The following is a 23483-nucleotide window of genomic DNA, read 5'->3' as shown; positions in this document are numbered from 1 at the left end:
CTCCCATCTTTTTCACCCAGGGCTTGGTGCTCTGTGGGAACTCAAATGCAGGGGCTATTGTCATTGTTACTTCTATGCATGAATTCAAACTGGGGGGAAATATAAGTGTGTGTGTGTGTGTGTGTGTGTGTGTGTGTGGTCTGGGGTGTTTCCCTCCAGATGGATTTGCATGTTCTTAACTACTAAAGAAAAAGAAAAAAGGAACTGAGAAAAGCCCCAGACACCTGAGTTGGGGACACAAGGAGTAGCGGCTGTCAGACCCTACCCGCTCCTTCTCAGGCTCCTGGTGTTAACTGCAGCCATGTGCACCCTGTATACCAATACTGGGTGCCGGGACCTGCCAGGTAGGGCCCTGGCCAGGCGTGGGCTGGGGGCCAGGGGTGGTCAGGAGCCAGGTTACAATGTTCCCATCTTGGGGCTGGAGACCAGGGTGTGAGGGACAGAGGGGAGGGTGGGCTGGGCTCTCACTTGCCTTTCCTCTAGAAGGGTCCAGGGAAGAGGATGATGATGACGACTACGAGAACATGACTCCACCCTACAAGGACCTTCCTCCCAAGCCAGGTAAGAGGAACTCTCTGAGGCCAGGTGAAGAGATGTGCAGCCTGAGGGATGAAGGGTGGGGAGCAGACTCCCCGGGGGCAATTAGCTGGGCATAGCAGACACACACTGTCAGCCTGCTCATGCTGAGCACCATAATGGTGGGAGCATCCATGCCTCCGTTGTGAGGGTCTCTCAGTCTGATGGGGAAGGCAGTTCTGTACACAGGGGCTTCCCTGGTGGCTCAGATGGTAAAGAATCTGCCTGCAATGCGGGAGACCTGGGTTCTATCCCTGGGCAAGGAAGATCCCCTGAAGAAGGGAATGGCAACCCACTCCAGTATTCTTGCCTGGAGAATTCCATGGGCAGAGGAGCCTGGCGGGCTACAGTCCCTGGGGTCACTGAGAGTCGGACACGATTGAGCAACTAACACTCAATTCTGTGTACAGTCTTGGGTGAGAAAGTCAGAGAGGGGAGGGAGTAGGAAATTGGGGAAATCCTGAGGGTAATTGAAGGCTCTGCCTGCATTAGTGGGAGGATTGGGGGTCAGACGAGGGTCATTGGAGTGAGACTTGAGGAGTGAATAAGAGTTTGTTAAGGAAAGCAGTTCCCAAAAGAACTGGTGGATGCAAAGCCCTGAGACATGAGTGCCAGGGTTTAAGAAGCTGTTCAGGGACCAGTATTTCTTCAATCTCTTTGCATTCGCACTCAGGATCCAAATTAGACTTGAGTGATCCACACCTGGCTGGGGACTAAACAAGAGTCTGATAAGTGCATATAAAAGTGGAGGCTTTAGGAATTCCCTGGTGGTCTGGTGGTTAGGACTTGGTTGTTTCACTGCCATGGCCTGGGTTCAGGTTGGGAAACTAAGATCCTGAGAGCTATGCGTATATGTGCTCAGTCGCTCAGTCGTGTGTGACTCTGTGCAGCCCCACAGACTGTAGCCTGCCAGACTCCTCTGTCCATGTATTTTCCCAGGCAAGAATACTGAAGAGGGTTGCCACTTTCTTCTCTAAGGTATCTTCCCAACTCAGGGATTGAACCTGCATCTCCTGGATTGGCAGATGAATTCTTTACCAATGAGCCACCAGGGAAGACATGAAGGCTACGTTGTGCAGCCAAAAGAAAAAAAAAGAAGTCCACCAGGGCCCCTTAATGTCCTTGGACGGGGTGCGGTGGTGGTGCTGGTATTCCAGGCGGATCCATGTCCTCCACTTATGAGTCCAGAGTGGAGTCAGCCTGGGAAGTCCCAGAGCACCACGGGGCTCAGTAGGAGTTAGAAGGCTTGGCTCTTTTACTGTCCATCTTCATCTCCAACCTGGTCCCAAAATGATCCCCAAGCCCAACTCCATGCCCCCCACCCCATCCCTGTCTTTTTTTTTTTAATGAAAAAGACGCATTTATTTGTTTTGGCTGTGCCACGTGGCATATGGACCCCATAGTTCCTTGACCAGGGATCGAACCCTCACCTGCTGCAGTGGAAGTGCAGAATCTCAGTCAATGGACTGCCAGGGAAGCCCCCCATCCCTGTCTTCAAGGTCACCTCTTCCCCAAATTTAGACTCCATCATCTCCAAATTCAGGCTTGTCTCCGTCCCATCTCTATGTCCAGATCCAAAGCCGTCACCAAACCCCACACAACTACAAACCAGCCTCAGCCTCTCCCCGATCCCCAAACCCAGCTATAACCGCATTCTTCCCCCCAACCACACCCTGAATCATCACCCTACTCCCATGTCCATCACTATCCATGAGCCTTCTTTCAGCCCCATCCTCATTGCAATCCAAACCCTTATATCAACCCTAACTTTTTTTTTTAATTAATTTATTTGGCCCAGTCGGGTCTTAGTTGAGGCATGTGAGTCTCTTCCTTGTGGTGCTCAGGCTCTAGAGTTTGTGGGCTTAACTGCCCCATATGGGATCTCAGTTCCCCAACCAGGGGTCTAACCTGTATCCCCTGCACTGGAAGGCAGATTCTCAACCACTGAACCTCCAGGGAAGTCCCCTAACCTTAAAAAAAAATTATTTATCTATTTGGCTGCGGCAGATCTTAGTTTCAGCACACAGGATCTTTAGTTTTGGCATGTGAACATTTAGCTGTGGCATGCAGGATCTAGTTCCAGGACCAGGGATTGAACCTAGGCCCCCTGCATTGGGAGCATGGAGTCTTAGCTGTTGGACCACCAAGGAAGTCCCCCAATCTTAACCTTACTCTATTCCCATATTCAAACTCGTGTCTTTAACTCAGAGTAATCAACGGTCCCAGTTTATCCAGGGATGAAAGATTTCCTGGAATTTGGGACTTCCAGCTTTAAAATTAGGAAAGTCCTAGTAATTCAGGATGGCTGGTCATTGTATCTTTTTCTCTTTTTTGTTGGTCCCACCAGGTCTTAATTGTGGCACAGGGGATCTTTCTTTAGTGTCAGCAAGCCGAATCTTTGTGGGCTTCCCTTGTGCCTCAGACAGTAAAGAATTCGCCTTCAATGTAGGAGACTCGAGTTCAATCCCTTGGTCAGGAAGATCCCTTGGAGAAGGGAATGACTACCCACTCCAGCATTCTTGCCTGGAGAATTCCGTGGACAAAGGAGCCTGGTGGGCTACAGTCCATGGGGTCTCGGAGTCGGACACGACTGATCGACTAACACTTTCACTTTTTTCTTTCTTTTATGGGATCTAGTTCCCTGACTAGGAATTGAACCCGGCCCCCTGCATTGGGAGGAACACCAGGGAAGTCCCTGATCACTGTATCTTAACCCTGTCTCCATCCCTAAGTCCAGTTCCATTCTCATGCACAACCCCATCCCTAACCCTCCACTGCAATCTCAATCCTGTTTGCATCACTGGCTTCCACCCATTCCCATCGTTGGACCAGCTCTGACTCTGAGCTTCTCTGTTCCAGGTTGGATGGCTCCACCAAGACCTCCCAGGGCAGGTGAGCTGGGGCTGGGGGTATCAGAGACCCAGTGCTGGCTTGGTCCTGCTCTGAGCCTGAGCAACCATTTCTCCCTCCTCAGGAAAGAAATCGGAGAGGCCCCCACTTCCCTGTAAGCTCCCAAAGAACACGGGTGAGGATCTGGGGCCGGGAGCATCCTGTTCCCTCAGCTGAGGTCCTTCTGTGCCTGATTGCTGTCTTTCTGATCCCTTCCAGGCCTGAATGTCACCCCTGTCACCAGCTTGACTCCTCAGCTGGGTGAGCCGTAGGAATACCCATTACGACGTCCTAGGGTGCACTTGGAAGTCCCTACTCCAGCCTCCAGTTCTGACCAGAGAAAGATCAGAGGGCTTGAGGGGAGGCTGTTGATCTTGGAAGACAAAGTCTTTCAGTGACTTCTTTTTAAAAAATGTTAATTTATTTTAGCTGTGCTGGGTTTTCTTTGCTGCTCAGGCTTTTTTCTAGTAGCAGCAAGTGGGCGCTACTCTCTAGTTGAGATGGGTGGGCTTCTCTTGTTGCAGAGCATGGGCTCTAGGGTGCGTGGGCTTCAGAAGCTGGCTCACTCAGACTCACTAGTTGTGGTTCCTGGGCTCTAGAGCACAGGCTCAGTAGGTGTGGCGCACGGGCTTAATTGCTCCGAGGCATGTGGGATCTTCCCAGACCAGGGATAGAACCCGTGTCTCCTGCATTGGCAGCCGGATTCTCATCCACTGTGCCACCAGGGAAGTCCCCTCCATTCCCCAGTTCTGACCAAAGAACAAATCAGAGGGCTTGGGGGAGGTTGTTAATCTTGGAAGACAAAGTCTTTCAGTGACTTCTGAATAAACGTCTCTTGCCTTTCTCCCAGGCACTGATCTGACGGATCTTCAATCCCAGCCGCCTGTAGCCAGTAAGTCCTTTGGGTGTGCCTCTGTCTCCCCTCCCATGGTGTCCAGTGTGTGTGAGCTCTGGAGTTAGACCCCGGGAGAAAGACATTTCCTCTCTGAAGCTCTTCCTTTTTGAGTTTAGACCAGACCCCTAGGGACCCAGGATGGCTACCAGGTACTCCTCAAGCCCTACCTCCTGTTTGCATGTAAGTTAGGGGATGCAAGTGTCCATAGTTTGGGCCCCTGGGGAGCAACTTGGGTGGGGGGGCTGCTGGAGCATAAATGACGATAGATCCTAAATGTTAAAGAGAAGAGCTGGGTACTATTTACAATAGCCAGTACATGGAAGCAACCTAAATGTCCATCAACAGATGAATGGATAATGCAGGTGTGGTACATATATATCATGGAATTTGATATATTTGTGGTACAAATATATCATACTCAACCATAAAAAGGAATGAAACTGGGTCATCTGTAGTGATGTGGATGGAGCTAGGGTCTGTCAAAAAGAGTGAAGTAAGTCAGAAAGAGAAGAACAAACACTGCATCTTAACACATATACATGGAATCTAGAAAAATGGTACAGATGAGCCTATATGCAGGACAGAAATAAAGGCACAGGCGTAGAAAATGGACATGTGGACACAGTGGAGGAAGGAGAGGGTGGGACGAGTCGAGAGAATAGCATTGACATGTATTCACTACCCTGTGTAAAAATAGATAGCTAGTGGGAAGCTGCTGTATAGCACAGGGAGCTCAGCCTGGTGCTCTGTGATGACCTAGAGGGGTGGGAATGGGGGGGTGGGGGGAGGCTCAAGAGAGGGGATATATATGTATATATATACTCTCTCTATATAGTATATGTATGTATATACTGTATATATACTGATATGTGTATATAGCTGATCCACTTCATTGTACAGCAAAAACTAACACAACATTGTAAAGCAATTATACCCCAATTGAAAAAAAAAGGATAAAAAAGAGAAGAACTGGGTCCAGGTTATGCACAAACTCTCTAAGCCTTCAGTTTACTTATTTTCAAAATGGGAACAATTAAACCTATGCCATAAGGGTGAGGATTCAAGAAGATAATAAGGGTGTGACAGAATGCTGGGCACATAGGATGTATCCCACAAACGTTCTGGGCTTCTTCAGGGTTTGCTCTGTTTGACATTCTCTTGCTGACCCCACCTGATGATATAGTCACGACCTTAATCCTTTGCCCCCCTCCACCCCATCGCCACTCTTGGAGAAAAGCTCAAGGGTCCTTTCCTCACTGTCTGAAGCACCAGCGTCAGTGTCTCTGTCCCCATCTCCACCCCCCAGCAACTCCAGTACCCTGGATCAGCGAGAAGTTTGGAGGGCTTAGCTGTTACCAGGAGAGACTGATGGTGTACCTGTGTCTGCTGGTAGTGGTGTCACTGCTCATGGGCTGTACCGGTCTGGTTGTGACCCTGATCAAGTGTGAGTAAGGCGAGAAAGGGGGATGCAGAGAAACTGGGCAAGGGGTATGGGAGGACTTGGGGGCCACAGTCCATGGGGTCGCAAAAGAGTCAGACACAACTTAGTGATTAAACAAGAACAACAACAAATGGGAGGACTTGGGCTCAAGTTGGACTCCTTCTTATAGACCAGGAATTGGTGGAAGAACTGAGGATGTTGACCTTTCAGCAGATGGCATGGCGAGCAAATGGTGAGTGTTGTCAATCATCCCTTCAAGCCATGTTGAGCACCAACATGATTGTCAAATCCAGCTTCGTCACCAACCCCAACCCCATGTTTGTCAGACACTGTGCTAGGTACCAGGGTGGGGGATGGGTGTTTAGGAAGGTGAGCACAACAGAGTCCCTGTCCCTGTGGAGTGTGTGTGTGTGCGTGTACATGCATATATCTAGACCTCCACTATTTTTCAGTACGGTGGCCGAGAGTCACTGTGGTTGTCGAGTGCTGGAAATGTGGTCATTTTTCTGGGGGGTGGTTGCAAAGAAACATGGCATTTATTTCCTCCCAGCATTGTCACTTATTGTCCCAGCAAATCTACAAGGCAGGAATTCAGAACAGCTCAGCATGGTACATTCACTCTTTGTGGGGTGAGCTGGAGTCACTGGGTAGCTGGGCTGGGCTGGAAGGTTCCAGAAAGCTTCACTTACATGGCTGGTACCTGGGTGCTCCTCTGTCCACATGCGTAACTTGAGCTTCCTCACAACATGGTGGTGTTAGGGCTCAGCTTCAGAAATTACACAGCCACAAGTCCACTGAACTCTGTTGGTCAAAACTCATCACAGGACCAGCCTAGATTCAGAAGGAGGGTAGGCAATCCTGCCACTCCTTGGGGGAAGGGCAAAGAATTTGCAGCCCTTTTTAATTTACCATAGCAGGGCAGCCTTTCCACGCCTCCAGTTGAGGCTCACACCCTGTTATGGCCTCTCCTTGCCTCTTGAATTCTGTTTCATGACATTTATCATAAGTTAGTTATGTGATGAACTTGTCTGCTTCATCAGGAATCTTATGGCCAATGAGGGCAGGGAATGCAGTGAATCTGTTAGACTCAGGAAATGTGGAATTAACTAGGTAAGGAGTTGAGAATCTCAGGCATGTGCAGAGGCCCTATGGTAGGAGGCAACATTTAAGTACAGGGAGGAGGTTGGGTAGTTGAGAGAGGATGGTTGCTTAGCTGAGGGTTGTGGCTGTGGGGTTGAAGAGAAGTAGGTAGAGTAGAAAGGTTTAGGAGGTAAAACTGACTGACCCTGGGGATGGGTGAGTGGGAATGGTGGTGGGTGAGAGGAAAGAATGTCAAGGATAACATATGTATTTTATGTCTATCTATCTACTATTATCTATTTGTCAATCATCTATTTTCTATTTATCAATCATCTATCATCTACCTATCTAGTTATCTACCTTCAGTTATCTATTTCTTCATCAATCATCTATCTATTGTCTATTTATCAATCATCTATATATCATCTATCTACCTACCTATCTAATGAGTTATCTATCTAATATTTCTATTTTGTCTAATTGAAGTGTCATCTGTTGATGACCCTGGGGAGTATTGGAGGAGGGCAAATTTGTGCAAGAGTAGTGGGAACATATTAGTTGTAGAAGAGGCCTTCACTATGATTGGTGATGTCTGAAAATTGCTCCATTCCACACTCCCTCACCCCACACTTCAGACCAAGCCACTCTTACACTCAAAAACCGTCAGCTTCTCACTGCCCAGAGTCCAATACAAAACTTTTGGCTTGGCATTCAAGGACCCAGATGCCACACCTCATCCCAGTTGGAGCTCAAGCTCCTGTGAGATTCTTCTTGACTTTTACTGCACTAGCCTTTCCCAACATGCTTGCCTCTGGATCTTTTCTTCCAAGGTGGCCCCTGACTATTGAGCCTCCTCACTAATACAGAACCACCATTTCCCTTTTAAACCCACCTCCTCCAGGAAGTCTTCCATCTCTACTCTCCCTCAAGCCTCAGGGATTAATCTCTCCTCTGAGTAACTCTAGGATTCCTCTGGGGCACTGACCATGTTGTTTTTGAGTTTTAGCATCACCCACTAGAACATGGGTATGGTGGGGAACACAACTCTTGCCTCTTTCTGGTGTGTCTGCAATCAGTGATTGGTAGGTGGGTAGATAGGGATTTGGGTCTCTAACCGTTCAGCCCATTCCTGCTGACAGTGACTGGCATGGTGGGGTTAGCTGGCCTGAAGAAGGACATTGAGCGCATAAGAGCTGACACCAACCAGTCCCTGCTGGAACTTCGGGGATTATTAGGTAAGTGGGACTTGGGGAACTTCCCTGAGTTGGGGGGGGCATGGTGGAGCCGGTACAGAGCACAAATCCTTGGGAGTGATTCTCAGTGCAATCTATGTGAATGGTTCCCTCCCAACCCCTGCTAGAGTTGAGCAGTGCACAGCCTAAACACCTGTACACGGCATACCATGTACATTACTCTGGTTCTGGGGCCACTCTGACAGAATCCTATCCTGTCTCCAGACTGTACCAGGGTCACCTGCCCTGAAGGCTGGCTCCCTTTTCAGGGTAAGTGTTACTACTTCTCGCCAAGCACCAAGTCATGGGATGAAGCCCGGAAGTTCTGCCAGGAGAATTACTCTCACTTGGTCATCATCAGTAACTCTGATGAACAGGTGAGCTGTCCCTTCCACACCCTTGAGAACCAGCAGGGCCAGCCTGCCTCTCTCCTAGGGTTTACACATCCTTCCCTGGCCTGAATGTAAAGAAACTGGAATTGCTTTTGAGTCACTAGAACTTTTAATATTGAGGTTACTGCTTGAGTTCAAATCCTGATTGCATTGACTTATCCAATCTGAGTCTCAGTTTCCTCTCTAACATGGAGGTATAATAATGGCTGTCTCTTTGGTAGCACTTTCTATTCTCTAGGCTGTATTCCAGGTATCTGACACGCATTAACATAATTCTAACAACAGCCCTATAAATTAGGTGAGAGTCGGGAGAGGTTATGTTATATTAAAATAACAGCCAGTCCCTATAGCTCAGTGGTGGAAGTGTATGAGGAGAAATTTCTACCTACATGCACTCACAAAGAAAGTCACATGGGCACTCTTGTTTTAAAGTGATAGAAAAAGACAGTTTCATCTGTGTGTATGTACTAGGAGAACTGAAATAAGTGTAGATAATTTTAATGACTAAATACTACCAAAGCTAGGTGGTAAGACCATTTGCACAGAGTGCATATCATTACATATCAGCACCTCACAGAGGACAAAACTGAGGCTTATTTCACTCAAGCAGCTTGCTTGTTACAACTAGTAAATGTCAGAGCTGGGGTTTGAGCCCAGGAAGCTAGTTTTGTTCTTGACCATAAAACTCATAGCATTATTTGATTATTAGTGTTTGCTGGGTTTATTTTTCCCCATCCTTTTAATTTTAACCTATGTGATTATTTTAAGATTTCTTGTTGACAGCGTATAGTGGGGTCTTATCTTTTTTCAATTCAATCTGAGAATCTCTGGCTTTTAATTGGTATTATAAGATCATTTACAGTTTTTAAAAAATTTGTTATTTAGAAGATAATTGCTTTACAATGTTGTGTTGGTTCTGTAGGGATCAAATGCAGGTCTCCTGTATTGCAGGCGTGTTCTTTACCAACTGAGCTATCAGGGAAGCCTAAATCAGTCATAAGTATATGTATATATCCCTCCTTCTTGAGCCTTGCTCCCGCTTCTGATCCTACCCCTTTTGGTTGTCACAGAGCTCTAGGTTGGGCTGCCTGTGTTATACAGCAACTTCTCACTATCTATCTTACATGTGATAGTGTATATATGTCAATGCCTCTTTCTCAATTTGTCCTACTCTTTGCTTCCCCAATGTCCACAGTCCATTCTCTACATTTATGTCTCCATTCCTTCCTTGCGAATAGCTTCATCAGTACCATATATCATCAATATATGATAGTTATTTTCCTCTTTCTGACTTATTTCACTCTTTGTTCATCCACCTCACTGCAACTGACTCAAATTCATGCTTTTTATGGCTGAGTAATATTCCATTGTACATATGTACCACATCATCTTTATCCATTTATCTACAATGTTGATGCAAGTGTAAACTGATACAACCACTATAGCAATTCCCAGGTGGCTCAGTGGTAAAAAAAAAAAAAAAAAAGAAAGAAAGAAAATCCACCTGCCAATGCAAGAGGCATAGGAGACGCAGGTTTGATCCCTAGGTCAGGAAGATCCCCTGGAGTAGGAAATGGCAACCTGCTCCAATATTCTTGCCTGGGAAATCCCATGGACAGAGGAGCCTGGCAGGCTACAGTCCATGTGGTTGCAAAGAGTCGAACATGCCTGAGCATTCATGCACATGTGGCAATTCCTTAAAAAACTAGGAATAAAACTAACATATGGGAACTTCTACCCACTCCAGTATTCTTGGGCTTCCCTGGTGGCTCAGCTGGTAAAGAATCTGACTGCAATGAGGGAGACCTGGGTTCGATCCCTGGGTTGGGAAGATCCCCTGGAGAAAGGAAAGGCTACCCACTCCAGTATTTTGGCTTGGAGAATTCCATAGACTGTATAGTCCATGGGGTCGCAAAGAGTCAGATATGACTGAGCGACTTTCACTTTCCTCGTGGTACAGTGGCTAAGACTCCATGCTATCAATGCAGCGGGCCTCAGTTCAAGCCCTGGTCCGGGAACTGAATCCCACATGCTGCAACTGGAGATTCCCACATGCCACAGCTATGATCTGGCACAGCCAAATAAATAAATAAAAATAGTAAATATTAAAAAAAAAAGAGAGAAAAAAGGAAAAACTGCCATATGACTCAGCAAAAGACCATTTACATTTAATGTAATTATTGATTTGGTTGGATTTAGAGCTATCATCTTATTTTTTCCCCTGTATCCTCTGTTTTAAAAAAATCTTTCTGTTACATAGCATCATTTGTATTGAGAAGTTAATACAGGAGTTTTTTTGGAGATTAGATTAGATGATGTGAATGGGGCAGGCGTAAATTGTATTCCAACTAAACATCAACTAAACTCAGGTAATTAAGAAATATAACTTTGCTTTAAGTAACTCATTTCCTTCCTCTTTTGAGCTCCTGTTATACCAAGGTGATGTAGATTTCATCTCAATCAGTTGGGATCATCTGTTTTTCTTCTGAGTAAGGATGGCTTATATCGATGGGGTCAAGGCGGAGGAAGGATGGCAACCCACTCCAGTGTTCTTGCCTGGAGAATCCCAGGGATGGCAGAGCCTGGTGGGCTGCCGTCTATGGGGTCACACAGAGTCGGACATGACTAAAGCGACTTAGCAGCAGCAGCAAGGTGGAGGGGAACACATATCTGGTCCTCAATGTTTTATTCCAAGCTGTAATCCACTGGGATCCATTCACCACTGGGTGAATGATCCTGGACAAATTATTTAACTGCTCTGGTCAACTTTCCCATCTGTAAAATGGGGTTAATAATCCTTGCTTCAGGGGGTCACCATGAAGATCAAATGAGATAACCTGTGCAAAGTGTGTAGCTCACTTTTTGTTTAGTCACTAAGTCGTGTCCAGCTGTTTTGTGACCCCATGGACTGTAGCCCACCAGGTTCCTTTATGGGATTTTCCAGGCAAGAATACTAGAGAGAGTTGCCATTTCCTTTTCCAGGGGATCTTCTTGACCTTGGGATTGAATCCGTGTTTCCTGCATTTGCAGGTGGATGCTTTACTGCTGAGCCACCTGGGAAGCCTGTAGAGCTCACTTATTACTTATTATTTCAATCAACATTTCTTGAACACCTACTGTGTGCTAGTTGTTGTTGTTATCCAGTCACTAAATCATATCCGACTCTTTGTGACCTCATGGACTGCAGCACACCAGGCTCCTCTGTCCTCCACTATCTCCTGGAGTTTACTCAAACTCATGTCCATTGAGTCAGTGATGCCATCCAACCATCTCATCCTCTGCTGCCCCCTTCTCCCCCTGCCCTCAATCCTTCCCAGCATCAGGGTCTTTTTCACTGAGCTGGCTCTTCACATCAGGTGGTCAAAGTATTGGAGTTTCAGCTTCAGGGCGCTATGCTAATTTGATGGGCTGAGCAGCACTCTGCTCTTTCTGACTTCCTGATACTTCTCTGGGGTTTTACCCAAGAAACAAGGTCCACAGTCCCTCTACTTTTTAGAGTTTTCATATCCACCTGGGGTTTTGGCCATCACCTCGGGCTCTACCAGAGAATGAAATGCAGAGCCCTCTTTCTGGCACCCACCATGTCTACATCTCCATGGCTTCTTTCCCATTGCCATCTTTCATCTTTACATTTTAGGGAATCTTGGTCTTGAATAAGATTGAGTGAGTGAGATATGATAGAGTAAAATGCACAGATGTTAAGTGTACATTCACTGAGTTTTGGCATATGTAGACATCTGTGTAACTGTCAACCCAGTCAAGATTTAGAATGTTTCTACAGCCCATGGAGTTCTCTCAGGCCATCTTTCCAGTCTCTCCCGCCCACCCCAGGAAACTACACATCTGGTTTCCATTCCATAGATCAGTTTGCCTGGAGAGGAGTTGCTTTATTTTAAAATTTTTTTTTAATTTATTTTTGGCTATGCTGGATCTCTTCAAAAAATTTATTGATTTATTTCAAACTTTAAATTTTTTATTTTGTGTTGAGGTATAACCGATTAGCAATGTCATGGTAGTTTCCGGTGAAAGGAACAGTGAAAGGACTCAGCCATACATATACATGTATCCATTCTCCCTCAAACCCCTCTTCCATCCAGGCTGGCACATGACATTGAGTAGAGTTCCATGTGCTATACAGTAGGTCCTTGTTGATTATCTATTTTAAATATAGCAGTGTGTGCATGACCTTCCCAAACTCCTGAACTATCACTTCCCTTTGGCAACCATAAGTTCATTTTCTAAGTCTGTGAGTCTCTTGTTTTGTAAGTTCATTTGTATCATTTCTTTCTAGATTCCATGTACAAGAGATGTCATATGATATTTCTCCTTTTCTGTCTGACTTCACTCAGTATGACACTCTCTAGGTCCACCCATGTTGCTGCAAATGGCAGCATGTGGGATTCCTCTGGTTTCATCGAGCAGGGGCCACTCTTGGTTGTGATGTTTGGGCTTCTCGTTCGGTAGCTTCTCTTGTTGTGGAGCACGGGTTCTAGGTGCACGGGTTTCTGTAGTTGCAGCATGCAGGCTCAGTAGTTGTGGCACGTGGGCTTTAGCTGCTCTGCGGCAGGTGGGAACTTCCTGGACCAGGGATTGAACTGTGTCCCTTAAGTTGGCAGGTGGGTTCTTACCCACTGTACTATTAGAGAACTCCAGGAGTTGCTTCAAATCATGATATTTTCTTCTCATCTTTGATCCAAGTCCTTTCTTTCCTCCCAAAGGCAGGGGCTTTGGAACTACAAAAGCTGGGAATCTCCTATTTCTCCCCTCCCCCACGTTCTTTTTCTGAAGCAATGGATTCCTTTTTTGTCTGGATGTCACTTAGGACTGCAGGGGTTGGGAGTGTGAAAGTACCAGGAAATCCAAGATATCAGTTATTATTATTAGAATGTTCCTTAAGTTATCTGTTAATTGTTAAGATGTTGCAGTGCTATGTCGAATACAGAAAAATAGTAGTGACAAACCTATTTGCAGGGCAAGAATAGAGATGCAGACGTAGAAACTGAACTTGTGGTCATGGGGTGGGGAGGAGAGGGTGCAATGAATTGAGAAAGTAGCATTGACATATATACACCACCATGTGTAAAATAGATAGCTAGTGGGAAGCTGCTGTATAGCACAGGGAGCTCAGCTCATTGCTCTGTGATGACCTAGAGGGGTGGGATGGAGGTGGTGGGAGGGAGGCTCAAGAGGGAAGGGATTTTTTTAAATTAACTTACTTATTTTAATTGGAGGCTAATTAAGAGGAGAGGGATATATGTATACACATAGTTGATTTACTTTGTTGTACAGGGGAAACTAACACAATGTTGGAAATCTCAGTTCAGTTCAGTCACTCAGTTGTGTCCGACTCTTTGCAACCCCATGTACTGCAGCACGCCAGGCCTCCCTGTCCATCACCAACTCCTAGAGTTTACTCAAACTCATCTCCACTGAGTTGGTGATGTAATCCAACCATCTCATCCTCTGTCGTCCCCTTCTCCTTCCTCCCTCAATCTTTCCCAGCATCAGCGTCTTTTCAGATGAGTCAGCTCTTCGCATCAGGTGGCCAAATTATTGGAGTTTCAGCTTTAACATCAGTCCTTCTAATGAACACTCAGGACTGATCTCCTTTAGGATGGACTGGTTGGATCTCCTTGCGGTCCAAGGGACTCTCAAGAGTCTTCTCCAATACCACAGTTCAAAAGCATCAATTCTTCGGCGCTCAGCTTTCTTTACAGTCCAACTCTCACATCCATACATGACTACTGGAAAAACCATAGCCTTGACTAGATGGACCTTTGTTGGCAAAGTAATGTCTCTACTTTTTAATATGCTGTCTAGATTGGCCATAACTTTCCTTCCAAGGATTAAGCATCTTTTAATTTCATGGCTGCAGTCACCATCTGCAGTGATTTTGGAGCCCAAAAATCACAGTCAGCCACTGTTTCTCCATCTATTTGCCATGAAGTGATGGGACTGGATGCCATGAACTTAGTTTTCTGAATGTTGAGCTTCAAGCCAACTTTTTCACTCTCCTCTTTCACTTTCATCAAGAGGCTCTTTAATTCTTCACTTTCTGCCATAAGGGTGGTGTCATCTGCATATCTGAGGTTATTGATATTTCTCCCAGCAATCTTGATTCCAGCTTGTGCTTCATCCAGCCCAGCGTTTCTCATGGAGCCAAAGCAAAAACAACACCCAGTTGTGAATGTGACTGGTGATGGAAGCAAGGTCCGATGCTGTAAAGAGCAATATTGCATAGGAACCTGAAATGTTAGGTCCATGAATCAAGGCAAATTGGAAATCTACTATACTCCAATAGAATAAGATGTCACAGTACTTGCAGCATGTCAGACACTGTTTTGAATTCTTTACACATATTAATTCATTCAATCCTCTCAATAACTCTATGAGAAGGTAGCTACAATTATCCCATTTTACAGAGGTGGAAATTGAGGCACAGAGTGGTTCATAGGTTTTTCGAGAAAGCAGCATGACTATTCCCACTGCATGTGCTCAAGTGGGAGGAAGGTTTTGATCTTGTTCTGTATGCTATAGGGATTTGGGATGGGTACTGGGGTGGCATTCACAAGCCCTGAATATATGTGAGACAAGCAGGGTGTGTGTAGAAGAACTGATGGCTGAATGAAGTTTATACTTGCAGGACTTTGTGGCCAAGGCTCATGGATCTCCACGGGTGTACTGGCTGGGGCTGAATGACAGGACTGTCGAAGGGGACTGGAGGTGGCTGGATGGGTCACCCATCACTTTGAGGCAAGTATCCAGGGCTTATTGGGTCTCTCCTCCTTGTAGGTCTTTGTGAAATCCAAACCAGCAGATTCTTTAGAATCCCAGGTTGAATAAAAAGGAGTGAAATTGGGTCATTTGTAGAGACATGGATGGACCTAGAGACTGTCATGCAGAGTGAAGTAAGTCTGAACGAGAAAACCAAATATCATGTATTAATGCATATATATGGAATCTAGAGAGATGGAACTGATGAACCTACTTGCAGGACAGCAATGGAGATGCAGGCACAGGAAACAAACTTGAGGACATAGTGGGGGATGGAGAGGGTGGGATGAATTGAGAGAGTAGCATGGAAACATATACATTATAGCCAGTGGGAATTTGCTGTATGACACAGGGAACTCAGACCTGGTGCCCTGTGACAACCTAGAGGGGTGGGATGGGGCGGGAGGTGGGAGGGAGGTTCGAGAGGGAGGGAACATATGTATGCCTATGGCTTATTCGTGCTGATGTATGGCAGAGACCAACACAATATTGTAAAGCAATTATCCTCCAATTAAAAATACATTAAAGAGACACATGTACCCCAATGTTCATCGCAGCACTGTTTATAATAGCCAGGACATGGAAGCAGCCTAGATGCCCATCAGCAGACAAATGGATAAGGAAGCTGTGGTACATATACACAACGGAATATTACTCAGCCATTAAAAAGAATACATTCGAATTAGTTCTAATGAGGTGAATGAAACTGGAGCCTATTATACAGAGTGAAGTAAGTCAGAAAGAAAAACACCAATACAATATACTAACACATATATATGGAATTTAGTAATCGGTAAAGATAACCCTGTATGTGAGACAGCAAAAGAGACACAGATATATAGAACAGTATTAGGGACTCTATGGAAGAGGGCGAGGGCGGGAGGATATGGGAGAATGGCAGTGAAGCATGTAAATTATCATATGTGAAACGAATCGCCAGTCCAGGTTCGATGCATGATACAGGGTGCTCGGGGCTGGTGCAATGGGATGACCCGAAGGGATGGGATGGAGAGGGAGGTAGGAGGGGGGTTCTGGAAGGGGAACACATGTACACCCATGGCAGATTCATATCAATGTATGGAAAAACAAACACAATATTGTAAAGTTAAAAAATAGATAAATAAACTAATTTTAAAAAATTTTTAAAAAATAAATTAAAAAATTTAAAGAATAAACAAAAGCATATCAACCAATCACACGCATACACAAAAAATCCCAGGCAGAGCTGGACAAGGGAAGCAGAAGGGTGCTTTTTTTTCTGATAGGGTTTCTGGTGCCTGCACTTTTTTTTTCCTCATTACAACATCTCAGCCTTTTAGTACAACTGCTCAAACATATCAAGTCTTCAGACCAATGGTTGAGGGGAAAAAAAGAGAGAAAAGACGCCATGGCTATAGGGCAAGAGGAGGAGGAAGTTTTTTTTTTTTTTTTAAAGATGCATGCTTTTAAATTTTATTTTAAAGATCTTTTATTTATTTATTTTGGGCTGTGCCACATGGCATTTGGAGTCTTAGTTCCCCAACCAGGGACCAAACCTGTGCTCCCTGCAGTGGAAGCTCAGAGTCTTAACCACTGGAGAAGTCCCAGGAGGAAGATTTTGATTTGCCAAAAGAATGAGCAGGATCTCATTTGGGGAGGCATTCTTTATATCAGCTCATTTATTTAATTTTCTTAGTAATTCTATCAGGAAAGTACTGTTATCCTCTCCACTTAAAGACATGGAAACAGAGGCACAGACAGGTTAAGCGATCCTCCCAGGGTCAGACGGTTGGCAGGTGGAAGTGCCACACACCTGGCTTCAAAGTCCATGCTGTTAGTCATTATGCTTTATCTTCTTCAGGAGAATATGTATTAGTATTTAATTTTATTTATTAAAATAATTTAATTCATTAACAAATTAATTTTTGGCTCTGCTGGGTCTTTGTTGCTGCCTGCAGGGTTTCTCTAGTTGTGGCAACTGGGGGCTATTCTCTAGTTGCAGTCCACCGGCTTCTTATTGTGGCAGCTTCTTTTGTTTTGGAGCACAGGCTCTAGGGGGTGAGGGCTTCAGTAGTTGCGGTTCCTGGGCTCTAGAACACAGGCTCAGTAGTCGTGGTGCACAGGCTTGGCTGCTCCCCCACATGTGGGATCTTCCTAGACTGGGGATCGAACCCATGTGTCCTTCACTGGCAGGCAGATTCTTGACCACTGAGCCACCAGGGAAAATTTGTATTTATTTATGCTGTATGTATTAAATTTGTTTTTATTTAAAATATAAATACGGCCATGTCTGTATTTGTATTTTAAGTAAATATTAACAAACTGTCCCCCATATGATTATACCAATTTATTCTCTCACCAGCTTGACTTACATCTGTTTTTTTTTTTTTGCCCACACGCTCGTCAAACTTTTGGAATTTTGTTGTTTTAATTATAGGTGAAAAATGGAATACTAATGTAGTGTTTTTTAAAATTAATTTTTATTGGAGTATAGTTGATTTACAATATTGTGTTTGTTTCTGCTGTACAGCAAAGTGAATCAGTTATACATTTACATATATCCACTCTTTTTAAGATTCTTTTCCCATATAGGTCATTACAGGGTACTGAGAGGCCAATGTAATATTAATGTGCATTTCTGTTATGCTTGAAGTTGAGTGTCTTTTCATATGTTTGATAGCCATATGTATTAAGTTTTCTGTGAATTATCTATTCATATCTTTTGTATATTTTAAAGAAATATTTATTTATTTGTCTGTGTTGGGTCTTAGTTGTGGCACATAGGATCTTTCCTTGCATCACATGGAAAGATTTTTGTGTGTTTTTTATATTGGAGTTTTGGTCTTTTTCTTATTGATTTCTAGGAACTCTTTATATATTAGAGATATTAGTGTTTTGTCTGGGGGTTTTACTTTTTTATTAAAGATTCCTGGAGGGAGGTAGAATTCTGTAAATAGAGATGGCATGGGATGGTGTGTCACTGCAGGTCTTCAGCTCAGATCCCTTTTGGGGGCTGGTGCAGGCATCCCCCAGCAGGGGGCATTGGCTGCTAAAGGCTCACAGTTACGCTTTCTCCAGAGAGGTGACCTCAGCTGAATGGAAGCCTGTTCAGCTAGGAGGTTACTGCACTCCCATTGAAGTCATGCCACAAATAATGACAGGCTAAGAGCTGCCTGGACCCCTTGTATCAAGCTGGAAAAACTCTGCTGTGCTATTCAAATTTCAGAGCTCCTTGTGGGTTCAGACTGAGTCTCCACCAGGCTAAACCCACATTCTTGCTCAATTCTATCCCCTGTCTCATCCTGCTTCTCTCAGTCCCTCTCTCCTGAGAACATCCTTTCATAAATCCCATGCACCTGAATTGCCAGATTTGGCTCTATGGACACGGTGGTGGTTGAGGGGAAGGGGAGGGTGGAACAAATTGTGAGATAAAAGCAGAACAAAACAAATAGACCAAACAAATGACATGTATACACTACCAGGTGTAAAACAGATAGCTGGTGGGAACTTGCTATAAAGCACAGGAAGCTCTGCTCTGTGCTCTATGATGACCTGAATGAGTGGGATGGGGGATGGGGTGAGAGGAAGGTCCAAGAGGGAGGGGATGTATGTATACATATAACTGATTGACTTCATTGTACAGTAGAAACAACACAACACTGTAAAGCAATTATACTCCAATTAAAAAAAAAAAAAAGGAACAGGACCTAAAACACTAAATTACTTGGAAGGTTGAGAGGGATGTGGTTTAACAAAAATGTTCTTTGGAAGAGAACAGAAACTGACCAGATGCAGGAAACTGATTCAGGAACCTGGAGAATTCCTGGTGAACAGGGAGATGGGGCTGAGTCAGCACAGACAAGCTGCTGGGTGACAGGGACAACACAACATTTTTGTGTAATTCTGAAAGGCTGAAGAAATGATTCGGGTGGAAGAAAGACCCCTGAACCATGAAGGCTTTTCTTGTTCTTTTTTCTGGTATTCTTTTTTTTTTTTTTTTTTAAATAAATAGACTTTATTTTTCCTTTTATCATTATTTTTAAGTTGAAATATAGTTGGTAGACAGTATTATATATCACAGGTGTACAACATAGTGATTTGCAATTATTAAAGCTATACTCCATTTAAAGTTATAAAATATTGGCTATATTCCCTATGTTTTACAATATATCCTTATAGCTTATTTTTAAATTTTATTACTTTAAAAATTGTTTACTTTTAAAAAGTAATTTTTATTTAATTTTAAAGATTTTTTTGATGTGGACCATTTTTAAAGTCTTCATTGAATTTGTTACAATATTGCTTCTGTTTTATGTTTTGGCCACTGAGACACGTGGCATCTTAGCTTCCCGATCAGGGATCAAACCCACACTCCCTGAATTGGAAGATGAAGTCTTAACCACTGGAATGCCAGGGAAGTCCCCAATAACTTTTATTTTATATTGGAGTATAGCTGCTTTACATTTGCTTTCCAGGTGTATCACAAAGTGATTCAGTTATACATATACATATACCTATTCTTTTTCAAATTCTTTTCTCATTTAGATTATTACAGAATATTGAGTAGAAGTCCCTGTGCTACCAACAAGGACCTTGTACCTTATTTTATACCTAACACTTTGCACCGCTTTCTCCCCTAATCCTATATTGCCCCTCTCTCCTTTCCTCTCCCCACTGGTAACCACTAGTTTGTTCTCTACATCTGTGAGTCTGCTTTTTTGTTGTTGTATTCACTATTTTGTTGTATTTTTCAGATTCTACATGTAAGTGATATTGTATAGTATTTGTCTTTCTCTGTCTGACTTACTTTACTTAGCATAATATCCTCCAAGTCCATCCATGTTGTTGCAAATGGCAAAATTGCATTCTTTTTATGGCTCAGTAGTACGTTATTTTTTTAGAAAAATTGAGCAGAAGGTACAGAGCACTGTTTCCCACATCCCTTCTCTCCTGCACACATTTTTTCCCCATTATTAACATCTTGCATTAGTATAGGCATTTGTTACAATTGATGAGCCAATATAGGCACATTATTATCAACTAAGTCCATAGGTCAGATTAAGGTTCACTCTTAGTGCTGTGAAATTCTATGCTTGCTTAGTAGTGTCTGACTCTTTGGAACCCTTGGACTGTAGCCCACCAGTCTCCTCTGTCCATGGCATTTTTCAGGCAAGAATACTGGAGTGGGTTGCCCATACCTCCTCCAAGGGATTTTCCTGACCCAGGGATCGAACCCATGTCTCCTGCAGTTCCTGCACTGCAGGTGGATTCTTTACCTGCTGAGCCATTGGACTGTCCCAAAATTCTACAGGTTTTGACAAACTCATGATGTCATGTATCTACCATCACAGTATTGTATAGAATTGCAGTTTCACTGTCTTGAAAAATCCGCTGTGCTCCATTTATTCACCTCACTCTATATCCACTTTCTCCTTTATCCAGCTATTGGGACCCACAGGAACCCAACAACCTCTATAATAATGAGAACTGTGCCAGCATGAACAAAGGTGGCACCTGGAATGACCTCTCCTGCGACAAAACTACGTATTGGATTTGTGAGCGGAAATGTTCCTGTTGAACCCCAGAGTTGAGGCTGGGTGGAGGTCCATCCATACCCCATGCCCCTTGGGTCTTGGAGGTGAGAACCTCTTGCCCTTCTGGAACTGACGTGAACAGTGGGAACTGACAGCACCCAAGATTCAACCAGCAGCTCGGATGTAGCAAGTTCCCTGGGGTGCAAGTCAGATCATTTCTGGGGTGAGGACTTGGTTCAGTTGCATGATATGTTAGTCTGTTCAGGCTGCTATTACAAAATATTGTACACTGGATGGTTTATACATAACAGACATTTTTTTTTCTCAAAATTTTGGAAGCTGACAAACCCAGGATCAAGGCTCAGGGAGATATAGTGTTTAGTGATAACTTACTTCCTGGTTCACAGATGTCATCTTCTCACTGTGTCCTCACATGCTGGGAGGGGTGAGAACTCTCAGGGGTCCATTTTTATTTTTTAAGAACTTTTTATTTTGTATTGGAGTATAGCCCATTAACAATGTTGTGATAGTTTCAGGTGAACTGCAAAGGGACTCAGCCGTACATATACATGTATCCATTCTCCCCCAAACTCCCCTTCCCATTCAGGCTGCCATATAACATTGAGCAGAGTTCCCTGTGCTGTACAGTAGGTCCTTGTTGGTTATCCATTTTAAATAGGGCAGAGTGTACATGTCCATCCCAAACTCCCTAACTATCCCTTTCCTGCATCCTTCCCCCGGGCAGCCTTATGTTCATTCTCTAAGTCAGTGAGTCTCTTCCTGTTCTGTAAGTAAGTTCATTTGCATCATTTCTTCTTAGATTCCACATACAAGGGCTGTCATATGATATTGGGGTCCCTTTTATAAAGACACTAATCCCTTTCATGAAGGCTCCCACCCAAGACCTAATCACCCCTAAGGCCCTACCTCCTAATAGCATCGCATTGGGGTTTGAGATTTAACATAGAAGTTTTTTAGGGGGATGGGGTTGGTGGGACACAACTCAGTTCAGAGTAGATGAGCAGGAGGGACAACCAGGTCTTAGTAATGGTCTCGCAGTTCTGGGGTCTGGAGGGAACTCACCAGGTCCCTGATCATGGCTCTTAGGAAACCATATGGACTCCAGGAGCTCCAGGTCTGACATTATTTGAGCTGGAACTGAAAACACTATGGCTTCTTTGGACCATGATCATGACATGATGGGACTCGGACCCTTTACTGCCTACCTGATGTGAACCAACTTCTGGGAAACCATGCCATGCTCAGTGATCAGTCGTGTCTGACTCTGTGACCCCATGGACTGTAGCCCCCCAGAATCCCCTGTCCATGGGATTCTCCAGGCAAGAGTACTGGACTGGTTTACCATTTCCTTCTGGGAAGCAGGTGGGGCAATAATTCCTGACATGCAGCTGTTTCCATGTCCTGAGTGAGGTTTGTCCAACCTAGGTGGTGGAATCAGACCTCTGCCAAGACTTGAGCTGTGGAACTTCTAGAAAGGCAGACCAGCTAAAAGTCAAAATTCCTCACCCAGGCCAGGCCATGACTTTGTGAGATCCTCAGGATAATAATGGAGACATCTTCCTACCCATTTGTGCCTTTAGGTGGTTTGTGAAACTCTTTGATGAAGTAATTCATTTTACTATGGATGGATCTTCTTGGACTATTAGCTCTTTTTTTAATAAAAATATTTATTTTTAATTGAAGGATGATTGCTTTACAATATTGTGTTGGTTTCTGCCATATATCAGCATGTATCAGCCATAGGTATATATATGTCCCATCCCTCTTGGCCCTCCCTCCCACCTCCTACCTCATCCCATCCTTCTGTTGTCACAGAGCACCAGGTTTGAGTTTCCTGCATTATACAGCAAATTCCCACTGGCATATTTCATGTATGGTAATATGTATGTTTCCATGCTCCACTCTCCATTAGCTCTTGCAATGTTGTTGTTTAGTTGCTAAGTCATCTCTGACTCTTTGTGACCCCATGGACTGTGGCCTGCCAGGCTCCTCTGTCCATGGGATTTCCCAGGCAAGAATATTGGAGTGGGTTGCCATTTCCTTCTCCAGGGGGTCTTCCCAATCCAGGGATTGAACCTGAGTCTTCTGCATTGGCAGGTGGATTCTTTCCCACTGAGTCACCAGGGAAGTTCTCTTGCAATGTTAGATCTTTTCAAAATATCCGTTCATTGCGTGGTCCTTGCCTACTGTGTCAGTTTGCTGGGACTGTCATAATAAAGTGTCATAGACTGACTTAAACAACAGAAACATATTTTTATTTTTAAAAATCTTTGGCTGCACTGAGTCTTCGTTGCTGAATGTGGGCATCTCTCCTATTGCAATGTACCAGCTCTAGAATGTGCAGGCTCAGTGGTTGCAGTGAGACTTAGTAGCCCAGAGGCATGTGGGATCTTAGTTCCCTGACCAGGGATTGAACCTGAGTCTCTTGCATTGGAAGATGGATTCTTAACCACTGGACCACCAGGGAAGTTCCACAGTTCTGGAGGCTGGAAGTCTGAGATCAGGATGTTGGCATGGTTGATTTCTGGTGAGCCCTCTCTCCGTGGCTGGTTTGTGGCTGTCTCCAGGAGGTCTTCCCTTTATAAGTTCTGTGTCATAATCTCTCCTTCCTTTAAAGACCACAGTCATACTGGATTAGAACACACCCTGATGACTTCTTTTAATTTGATT

The 23483-nt window shown here is 44.4% G+C and overlaps 1 protein-coding gene across 3 annotated transcripts; it reads left to right on the top strand.

Annotated features, from left to right (window-relative positions):
* Positions 1-218: 218 nt before the first annotated feature.
* CLEC17A (C-type lectin domain containing 17A) lies at positions 219-23051 on the top strand. Of its 3 annotated transcripts, none has more exons than XM_081498884.1 (12): positions 219-344; positions 487-561; positions 3436-3468; positions 3551-3601; positions 3685-3726; positions 4316-4357; positions 5667-5804; positions 5971-6033; positions 8021-8116; positions 8339-8490; positions 15149-15258; positions 20701-23051. In XM_081498884.1, the coding sequence occupies exons 1-12, from the start codon at positions 302-304 to the stop codon at positions 20834-20836; spliced, it is 981 nt and encodes a 326-aa protein (XP_081355010.1). In that variant the 5' UTR covers positions 219-301; the 3' UTR covers positions 20837-23051. The 3 variants fall into 3 exon arrangements, with proteins under 3 accessions (XP_081355010.1, XP_081355009.1, XP_081355011.1); XM_081498883.1 differs by having other exon boundaries at positions 484-561; XM_081498885.1 differs by lacking the exons at positions 3551-3601; positions 3685-3726 and having other exon boundaries at positions 484-561.
* The last annotated feature ends 432 nt before the right edge of the window (positions 23052-23483 follow it).

The sequence above is a fragment of the Giraffa tippelskirchi genome, chromosome 6 (genome assembly GCF_054371585.1).
Source record: "Giraffa tippelskirchi isolate mGirTip1 chromosome 6, T2T-mGirTip1v1.2.pri, whole genome shotgun sequence".
Taxonomy (NCBI): domain Eukaryota; kingdom Metazoa; phylum Chordata; class Mammalia; order Artiodactyla; family Giraffidae; genus Giraffa; species Giraffa tippelskirchi.
Note: the sequence above shows the minus strand (reverse complement) of the source record. Positions and strands in the feature narration are given on the sequence as shown.

Excerpts from the sequence above, each read along its gene's own strand:
- CLEC17A (XM_081498883.1), top strand. The coding sequence starts at position 302 with ATGTGCACCCTGTATACCAATACTGGGTGCCGGGACCTGCCAG. Across the intron at positions 3,469-3,550 it reads ACCAAGACCTCCCAGGGCAG|GAAAGAAATCGGAGAGGCCC; the intron begins GTGAGCTGGGGC and ends CTCCCTCCTCAG. Across the intron at positions 5,805-5,970 it reads GGTTGTGACCCTGATCAAGT|ACCAGGAATTGGTGGAAGAA; the intron begins GTGAGTAAGGCG and ends TCCTTCTTATAG.